The following is a 10,171-nucleotide window of genomic DNA, read 5'->3' on the forward strand; positions in this document are numbered from 1 at the left end:
TTTTCGTCGAGTAGATACATACACGTTGATTTATCGTCAGGCTTCATTTATTACCAGTTTCCGTTAACCGAATCAAGGCGCAAAGCAGTGACGTACAATTTCTTGAGCAGTTGTCGCAAATTTACCCACCTATCTGTTTGTGTTTGTAACTAAGGGTAAAGAGTTTCAGAAAAGTTAACCTTCGCAGTCAACACGTTTGTATTTATTCATATGCTTATACACATGTACATATATAATTACAAGCTCGCGGACCTGATACAGGAATAGACAAATCACTTCGGATCATGTGTAGCTACCCAAAAATGGATGTAGAGCCATTTCTGTGGTTCCTATTTATCTTCTGCCACTTTATAGTGCTTTCGTTGACTGTGGCTTTGCCAACACTGTGGCAGACGCTTCTTTCGTGAAAGTGTACTATATCGACGTGTTCCGGTCTTTGATAGGGCAAAATGGTGTCAACAAAAACCAAATTTATTAGTACTATCCTCATAACTTTAGGCATAAGTGGGAAACTCTATATGATAGTGATGGCTCTGGGATAACAGACGCTGATCTGCCACTAGTGAAAAGTGGAAAGTACCGCGGGCGGTCGTTTCGCTTTTCACTACACCTCATGAGATTAGATGAATTATTTGCGTTTATTTGAGTTCATTCTATCTAAAATTCTCGACCAAATAAATATTTTACAAAAAAGATACAGATCTAGTAAATATACACATAATGCACTTAAAGGTTTAAGGCTTACCGTTGTTTGGAGTCTCAAAATGTCACAGATCTGTACCGATGTTATTCAGACAACTTTCACTCGTTTGCCGTGTACCTGGCTACTTAAAATGCCAAATTTGACAAATAGCCGTAACACAATTCGTTGCATAAATGTGGACTCGGATGAGTATTCGTCCATAGGAGGTATACATTATTATTATATATAATCATAGACCAGCGAGCTTCATACACCCTCATAATCACGTCAAAAAGCAGATTGGAAGCGAGTTTGAACCTATCTCTCACTTACCTGCCACTGACCCAAACACAAACACTCTCTTAATTGTTTGCTCCAAGGAGGGACATGTGCAGAGGCCCGTTAGCTGTCTAATTTTGGCTAATAAATTTAGATGCAGTAACACGTCATTTACGAAAATTCTTTTGCCTAACACACGCGCACAGACAAACATCGATGCACCATAATGGAAATGAGAGTTTAGACGGGGACACGGCGGCTGCGTTCGTTGATACAAGAGCCACCTGGAAAATATTTGCAGAACTGCTTTGGTGCAGAACGAATTATCAGTAAAGCAATGATGCTGTTTAAGTTAGTGTGAAAGAGAATATATATATATATATATATATATAGGAGGAAACTGAATGGGTCGATGGAAAAGCCTAAAAAATAAGCCTAGGAAGATACCCCTGCGAAGCCGAAACTGAGAAAAGGATAACGGAAAACAACGAAAAGGAAAATGATAATAACTGTAACACAATCGCTGTAAGGTAAGGTTGCAAAGCGTCGAAAACGGATGTAGCCATCATGGCCTGGCTAGACGATGCCATAGCCTGTCTCTTGTGTGTATTCTATCGATGAAGCGGTGACGGAACACCTTAGACAGATAAAACGTTACTAATGGTAATAATAATAATAATAATTTAATAATAATAATATAATAGGATAATTAATATATTAGTAATATTTGATGGTGATGACCAATGCGAAACAAGTACGGTAAAGTGTGTTTTGTAATAAAATTATCTACTACATATGACAACTGTTAACAAACGTGTCATTATTTTAAAAGGTGTGTTCCTTTAACATGCAGGTCAGTGTAATTACTTATAGAGGTTTCTTTAAAACTATCTGTAAGTAAATACATTGTATCGGTAGAGATTACCATATGAAAATTTTGTCTGATAACTCGTACTTGAAAATAATTAGAGCTCAACAGACTGTAAAAGTAATTATTCCAGGCCTGTTTTATAGCCAGGTATTAACCGAGGACATTTAAACTTTGAGACAATGGGTTTTATTATAATTAGTTGTCGGCTGTTACAAAGGATGGCATAGTAATTACTAAATAAAAACGTATTGATGGTCATTTGTGTCATCTGTCTTATATTGCATTTTCAGAATAAAATCTTTCATAGCGTACTGCAACTAAGTCTCGCCCAAGAATGGGCTGTTCTTCCGAGCACATATAAATCTAGAACGTAACTAATAATAATATAGAGATTACTTCGAAACAGTAGGATTTGGAGTGTAAATGATGTAAAAAATAATCACATCTGGAGGTCAAACGCCTAGATCCAAAAATACCAATCATTCAAGTTCTTAAAAAAATCCTGTAATCATTATTAACGTTGAAGAAACGCGACAGTTTAGCATCATTCATCGAAGCGTTGGAAAAACTATTAAAACAAACTTCTGAAATATTGTAAGCTTGCTCTAACCAACAATGTTGACCTTATCTTCATAAAGAATGCTGATTCTGAAATTCCAGACACGCTTTTTTGTGGCAAGTGTCACCTGTATTGTTATGGGAAGCTGTTCACTTGAGCAAGTTCATTTTGACTTAATGGAACGTTTCTCTACTCGGCCTTTCCAAAATGTACTGTCTTTCCACCAAGGAATGAATTAAAAAGATAGATAGTCGACTCGACATTGTACAGAGTATTTATACACATTTTACTGTTTATTGAACACCTAAAGCTCTGCATCAAGGATGTAGTTCATTATTCTTTCACAAGGTATCAGTCAGCTCTCATTGACATTACTACACATCTTTAAAAATGCCCGCCTTTGTAAGGGTCATCTTAACCCAATAAGCACTACAGCGCAATTCGATCCTACTCAGAATATCGCCAAGAAAACTGAAGGTCGTTAATAGTAGCTCATTTATGGCACCCATGCCACTATATGATAAAAAAAAGATTAGGTGCTGAAAGAGGCTGCCCCTCTACCTAAATAGGTTAGATATTATGAATATTATGGATTTAATGGACTAGTTATTGCACAAAATGATTTGGAGCTCTCAAATCGATTTGTTATACGTTACAGCCCGCGCGAGGTCCTACTCGCCAACAGTAACCGGTCTTCTCAGTTCATATCAGTAGGTACTATTCAATACGCGTCGCAATGCAGACTCTCTAAATAATAATAATTTGTATGATTAATTATTAAATAAAGTGAGCCGTTTAATAATTAGGAAGCAACCAATGCAAGTCCCAGAATTACTGTAACAGTCTTGTTAAACTATATGTTACAGTATTCCCTACACTAAAACTAACATCGATTTCCCATGACTGCTTATACGCCATGAAAATATTCATATAACGGCTTCGCTTGGGTAACTCAGTTTACGAATTCAAAACTTCTCAATTGACTCTTGGCATTATCCTATACATTCTTCTTTAAATAAAGGTGTTTTTGTTGTATTGTATCGCCAAACAGTAAACCTATTAGAATTGCGCGGTTTTTAAAATCTTGGAGGCATGGTATGCTCATGCAGCATAATTCCAGCCGTGCTGTACATCTGCATAACCATTCGATGCCGGTTGACCTCCATATACGCGAATCCGCCATAGCTAAATAGCGATGCCCATGCGAACTTTAATGAGTCCTTTGGAAGCGTCCGTTTATGGATGAGCGAGGGGTTGATAAAGTTGGTAGCTCCTGATACAAAATATTCAACTGTCCAATTTCCTGGACCGAGGTCAGGTCGAATGTGCTACAAGAAATTATGGACACACAGATACAGTGCCAGAACGTATATGAACCACGTTTATTAATCATGGTATTAAAATCAATAAAACCATTAAACGATAAATCAATTACAAACATGTTCCATACAACATGTCGTATCTGACAAATCTATGAAGCACTCAACGTATTGCGACATGTTCATTTCAGTTTTACGCATTCACGTATTGCCAAACACGTTCAGTACCATTATTAATCGATTTTTAAGCTCTAGTACGAAGACAGAGCGCTGTCTGTTGTCCACAATACCACCCACCTGCAAGTCATGGTCGTGTCCTGCTAGGTACGCGTTTACTCTGTATTTCTGCAAAATAGGAACCATCTCCGATACTAGACAATCAGTGGTTCCATGCGAGCACGCGGAGTATATTGGATAGTGTCCAGCTACCAGAATATATTTAGCCCTGTAATATATCAGACAGATAATAAGAAGTACACACACATTTGGTCAAGTAGCAAGGCAAATGCGTAAAAGCAAATGGGCTGCCGTTCGTTTCTGTGTTATTTTTTTGCAGACTGTATAAATTGCAGACTGTAACCGAATGCTGTTAGTGAGGAACTAGCATAATTGTACAGTAACTTCTCAAAGGTCCGTGTTGAGCATCGATAACAGGACAAGCTGGTTATGGTAGGACAAAAGAAAATAACATTCAGGTCATCTGCAAATAATCTATCTGTCATTTTTACTTAGACTTTTCGAGTTCAGCGATTAGCCATCGGAATTGTTTCGAATAGTTTTTGCTTCGAGTTTGCGGGATCGGTTGGTCATCTTCGTTGCCTGCTGTCCTCCCACATATGAGAACTGTGTCTAGCATAAACACGTCCAGAGTATCCCCCTTCGTGCCAGGTATTTCAAATGTCCGGCTATAATAATAGTCTGGAAAGATCCTGTAATCGCATGGCGAACGACGCAGCGCCAGAAAAAAATTATTCCAATTAATAAGGCTGATTTCTCGGTTTTCGATGATTCGTGTTAATTCGTACATAAACGCTTAAAGTGAAACCCGATTATTCGGGGATTTTCAAATACCACCACCAATAATAATAATAGTGGTCAGAAAAAATGCCTACCATCTGTTTGAAACCTTTGAGTAGGCAATTTGAGCTGAGACGTTCCCGTCATGGTCGTGGTTTCCGGCGATAATGTACCATGGGATTCTCATCGATCCGTCGTTGTAAATTTCTTCGAACGTTCTCTACAAAAAAAATCGCGTTTTCTTCTATTTATTATATAGAATCAGTTTTTACAATAAGAGAAACCTCTGGGTTCGAGTGCGAATAGCATGAACCATATACAAATTTGGCTCACTCGTCTACAGATTTAATATAAGCTTTAAAAAATGCCTTACCTTCTGAATTAATTTCGGATAATTTAGGTATGAGCAATATGCCTTCACATTAAATTTAACTAACCGGATAACAATTCCGGTTCACGCTTTTTTGTTTGTCGTCATAAAGTAAAGAAAAAAAAAACCGGGACAGTCACTTGGAATCGTCGATCGTTGACATCTCGCACTCCAGTAAAATAGAAATTGTCTCCAAGCGCTAGTATAAACTGCACTTCTTTCCGAGAGGCAAACTGGGCCATTTTTTTCGCTGTTCGACGTTGAATGACCGTGCTATACGGATAGAAGGGTATACCTCCCCAGTCACCAAACACCAAAAATCGAATCGACAGAGGGTCTGAAATATTAGAAATTACTTAGGGCTGAGCTTATCACAGGCCGACTGGAACGAGAATATAAATAAGGCAGTGGGTTTGGCAAAAAAGGAGGTTCTGAAAGAATGACCGGCGAACTACGATATGTACAATCGATTTGGTAAAAACTCTTTGAAAGTACAATGAACACCTGCTGGATTGAATTCTTGAGTCCGGTTACCCTGGTTTCGGGTCCTATTTCCCACGCGGTTGCGAAGATCATTTCGGATATTGCTGACCGTCTGCTTGATTTTTGTCGCCGCCTCTGATTTGGCCCGATATTCAAAGTCTGAACAGAATAAGACTGGAATGTAAGGGCACGTATTAAAGAGCTGCCTTCTTGTAACAGTTATATTTTCGCCTGTAAACACCCTTGGTGATTGGTTCATTAGGTATAGTCATGTTTTCTATACGGGAAATGGCAATTTCAACGTTAATGCATGCCGTCCCCCTTTGCCTTTGCGCGCTTCTAATTAATCAGTGTAAAGGCCTGGTTTTTCAACGGCAAGTACTCATATCAGGCTAATCATCTAATTGAGATATCAGTGAGGCCCGCAACCTCAAATTCCGCTAACTGCACATAAATACAACATGACTTTTGTGCATGAAATAATTATTTTGTGCGGAAACATTCTATCTCGTTCGAATAAAAACGTTCACATACAAATCAAATCATCGTATAAATATCGCACTCCAAGACTGTTACAACGAGCTGAAATACTTGCATATATATATATAATTATAGTTTATATTTCTCCCTAATTACATAGAAGAAAGTAACCAGACATAAGCTAAAGATTGCACGACGCTGCGTTTAGAGCTAATCTGAAAAGTATCTAAGGTTTTTATGTCCCTAAGATCCTGCAATTAAACTTAATACAAAACTAATTGAATCTATGAACTCTAATTACATAGCATCGGAGATATAATTGTTAATACTCACTCAAGACGAGTGCTAGAATGCGGTACATCCTTCCCAACATGTACATGGTTCTTATCCGTTTTGGTGAAACTTTCTACAGGATTGAAAACCCGCGGAAAAATCACCGAGGAGGGACCTTTGTGACGCCACACTGCTGAATCAGAATAGTAGCTATTGCAAACAATATTACTGATCAGAAAGTAGACACTAGTTGTTTTCGGTTTCTTCAATAGGATAATAAAACTAGGGGGCAGCCAATAACAGTTTGGCTTGAGGCTAGTGGACAAAGCGTCGACACTCTCTTTAACGGCAGCTTTCTTTCCACCGTCGACCTCTTCGTATTGTGCTTCGTGGACAATACGGATGTACGCGATAGGCAGAATTTCTTCTGTAGAACCTTCTATGTGGACACGAGCGGGACGGTCCGTGTGTGATCCGTCGTATGCGATCTGTGTACCTCGCAGTTGTCTGGCGAACTACTGTGGAAGAAGTATCAAGCATCGCTGTGGTACTGGCTGATGCGACTGGGTCACACCGCGGCTGGATTAGCTTACTTCGATCGCGCGAAAATCGGCCTGAACCGGAGAGGACGGCTGAGTAAGCAAGGGCAAAAGAAAAACGGAGAAATCTGGCTTGTCAGGCGAGTACACAGCGTTAACGATAATGGGGAGCGAGCTACGAAGTTCATTCACTTCAGTGGCTCCTCGTCGATGTTTGCCGTGGTTCTGTGTTTGGTGTTGCAAACAGTGCACAAATAACTCGTATGAGATAGCTATCCACAGAGGATGGGAGTCTGAAAACTAAACACTTTGAGCTCATGATCTTCGAAGTCTCCTTTTCGCCGAAGAGTACAAAGCATGGAATGTAATGAGCTAAGAAAACTCAATCGTCGAATCGAAGTATACTTAATTAAAACAATAATAATGGTCTCTATAAATATTCTGTGGTTTGCGTACTATAATTTTACCGCAAACCTGTGCTACTCCTAAACTAAACAAACAGAAAATCGCTGCGCGTTCGTTGACATCGTTTACATACAGGTCACCGTGAACAAGTTGTAGGCAATCAAATCCAGATTGCAACTACTCCAGATCTGTAATTAAACCTCTTGTTCGACGGCCGCGTCAAAGATAACCCACGTCATGCAGCAGTTGAACAGCTTAGCTTATTCATCGTAAACAATGTAGCAATCTATCATGTATCAGTCGACGACAAGAGGTGATTTGACGGTGGCGTTCTTATAACACATGAATACGAAAGACTGACATTACGTGTGACGTACACAAATTGAGTGCAGCGTTCATTGTAAGAAGCTTTCGTACGCTTCAAAGCGCCGCCTCGCTAATGAACAACTAAGTACAACAGCTTTAAAATCGAGTTCACAGGCATGAAATTTCCTTTCCAAACCATTGAGTTTTCGACAGAAGCAGCTCAAACAAACGAACTGGCGCAAGGAGGGTTCATGTCATACTAAAGTGCAGCTCCTTCCAAGATGATCGTTATAGGTGTGATTCGGGAAACCTTGTGCATGGTGCGGAATAGAAACGACACCATTAGTGGGAGGCTAAGGTCGCCAGGGTGGCGTGGCCGTTATTATGTACGACGAAACGGGTAGATCATATAATCTGCTTATAGAATGATTTGAGCCACCTTTAAAATTCAATGACTACCTTCAAAATATCTTAGGATTTACATTTAGCAACTAACCCCTAGCAATTAAGATAGGCGTTCGTATGGGTTTGTCAAAACCCAGGTTCTCCACTTACGATTTTCGTTAATCAATGTGAGCGGACGGGTTAGAGGCCCAATAACAGCACCTTTCAAAGGGGAGCCGCTGAAACACGAAACACACTGCTATACGCTTACTCAGGCCTATGCTATAAGGAGTAACATCGCTGCTGTTAAACCTCACTGTCCCTAACCGTTTAATAGCGGATCGAACAATTGATATTTGATTGTGTAATAATAATCTTACGAAACTGTTGTATCAAAACATATGTCGAAACGTCAGCCATCTTTAGCGTTATAGAGTTAAAGCAATACATAACGCTGTCTTTATTCAATAATACATGTATGGATGTATAAATAACTAGATGAGATTTTTTATAAATTTCCTAAAAATCTCTAAAATTTTATTTAAAAAAAAAAAAACTGGAATGCATGGACAATTTACCTGCGATTAACCACTAGTATGCTTTATATTGAAAAACCATCAGTAAATACTCTAATCGATTTGTACTAGTACTATACTATCTTAAGTAGGGATTAAATTTGTTACATTGTCGAATGAACCTTCTAAAGACAAGAAGCAAGCATTGTGATTGGACTACTCTAGAAGAGAGTGCAGGGATTGTACAGAATTACTTTATTTCGACAAACCTGTTTTTGCTTGACTGTACGACCCTCTTGCTGGTCAAACGTCCGATTTATTCTATTTTTCGAGAAACTGGTTCGACCCCAACTCTGGTGCAGAATGATATTAAGTTGATTGGTGAACCCAGCTCAAGCGCAGTACGGAGTTAACGAACAACCCAGAATACCAACCGCTTGAAAATCGTATAATGCTTCAATCAATTTCTTTATCTTCATATCAAATTGAAGGTCTTGTTACCTATCATAGAATAGGTCAGATTAACCCAAGTGTCTTAAGGTCCTTGTTGCAAACTTCTCGAACGTGTTATTTTACCAAACAATCCTAGGTACCATTAAGCACAAGCCGGGAATGGACTTGTACTGTCAAGGCATGAGTTGTTGGATGGTCTGGCTTTGAACGTGGCCCACCTTTATTCAAACCGTTTGGTTTGCATTCTTAGCATTTTTGTAACTTGGGCCGATGTTGTTCTTTCTGATATCTTGCCTTGCACCGTCAGCAGTGACTGCTTTTGAAAGTATTTAAGCTTATTTGTAATGAATATTATGCTTCAACTCAACGTTCTCAAACATGTTAACCGCATATTATGTAATAATGAAAATTATTCCAATAGTACAACAAAACAATCGTTCAATCTGCTACCCGATTTTATTTGGTAATTTAGGCCATGCACTGAACAAAGCAGAAAATATATATAAAAGCTAGTGTTAATCCCCGAGCTTTGTAAATTACTTTGTCTTCAAATTGCTAATAAAAATTAATGAAAAAGATTTTGTTTGCCAGTGAAAGCTAGAACGGTCAACGGAGTAGGCCGGGTGAAACGTATCGAAGGCACTATGATGGCAATGCGTAAAAATCTAAGAACAAATAAGAGAAAGCCCAGTAGGAAGGAAAATTTACTCACAATTGTTATTCTTAAAGCAGTTAATTGTACAGTAATAGTGACACCTTCTGGTTGAACATATTTGACGCATTATTTATAAGATAAAACATGGGATTGTGTCTTGGAGTGTATCTGTATAGTGAACACACTCCATATATCAGAGCCTGCCATCTCAATGGACTTAGAAAAGGCAATACCATATCAATGAAATGGTCTAAAAATTAACCAAGCAGACGTCTGCGCAACTTTTTATAGCTAACCCATGTATGTGCAGATCGACTAAGCTAAACAATGACTGATCAGCTGACAAATGATAAATGGTAAATTATAATTTATTGTTGTAAACCCGCCGACGATGCATCCAATGGTGCCACGCGCAGAGTTTTATCCCTCGAGATTGATATTCGAGCCAAACTTGCCGTAAAGTGCTGCTTTCAGCTCAGCCATCTTGCTCTTGATTTCCGACACCTGTTCCTTAAAGGTCTCCAGCTCCTTTCCTAGACTTTCTTTGTCTGATTCCAGTCGAGCCTGTATGTATGTATATA

General features: G+C 38.9%; 2 protein-coding genes across 3 annotated transcripts in view; both read right to left on the reverse strand.

Moving 5' to 3' along the window:
- Window positions 1-1,995: 1,995 nt before the first annotated feature.
- Window positions 1,996-6,980, reverse strand: LOC111261716 (tartrate-resistant acid phosphatase type 5). 2 transcript variants are annotated; one of them, XM_022835408.2, is made up of 7 exons: window positions 6,394-6,980; window positions 5,632-5,754; window positions 5,238-5,434; window positions 4,823-4,947; window positions 4,439-4,639; window positions 4,008-4,155; window positions 1,996-3,719 (listed from the first exon to the last, which is right to left on the reverse strand). In XM_022835408.2, the coding sequence occupies exons 1-7, from the start codon at window positions 6,437-6,439 to the stop codon at window positions 3,468-3,470; spliced, it is 1,092 nt and encodes a 363-aa protein (XP_022691143.1). In that variant the 5' UTR covers window positions 6,440-6,980; the 3' UTR covers window positions 1,996-3,467. The 2 variants fall into 2 exon arrangements, with proteins under 2 accessions (XP_022691143.1, XP_022691140.1); XM_022835405.2 differs by having other exon boundaries at window positions 5,602-5,754; window positions 6,394-6,976.
- Window positions 6,981-9,930: 2,950 nt separating this feature from the next.
- Pfdn4 (prefoldin subunit 4) overlaps window positions 9,931-10,171 on the reverse strand; it is a 3,224-nt gene continuing 2,983 nt past the window's right edge. Inside the window, exon 4 of the mRNA XM_022835416.2 lies at window positions 9,931-10,154. Coding sequence (XP_022691151.1) covers window positions 10,011-10,154 — 144 coding nt within the window. The 3' untranslated portion in view covers window positions 9,931-10,010. The remainder of the gene's footprint in view (window positions 10,155-10,171) is intronic.

Source organism: Varroa jacobsoni, unplaced genomic scaffold (assembly GCF_002532875.2).
Source record: "Varroa jacobsoni isolate VJ856 unplaced genomic scaffold, vjacob_1.0 scaffold_589, whole genome shotgun sequence".
NCBI lineage: Eukaryota > Metazoa > Arthropoda > Arachnida > Mesostigmata > Varroidae > Varroa > Varroa jacobsoni.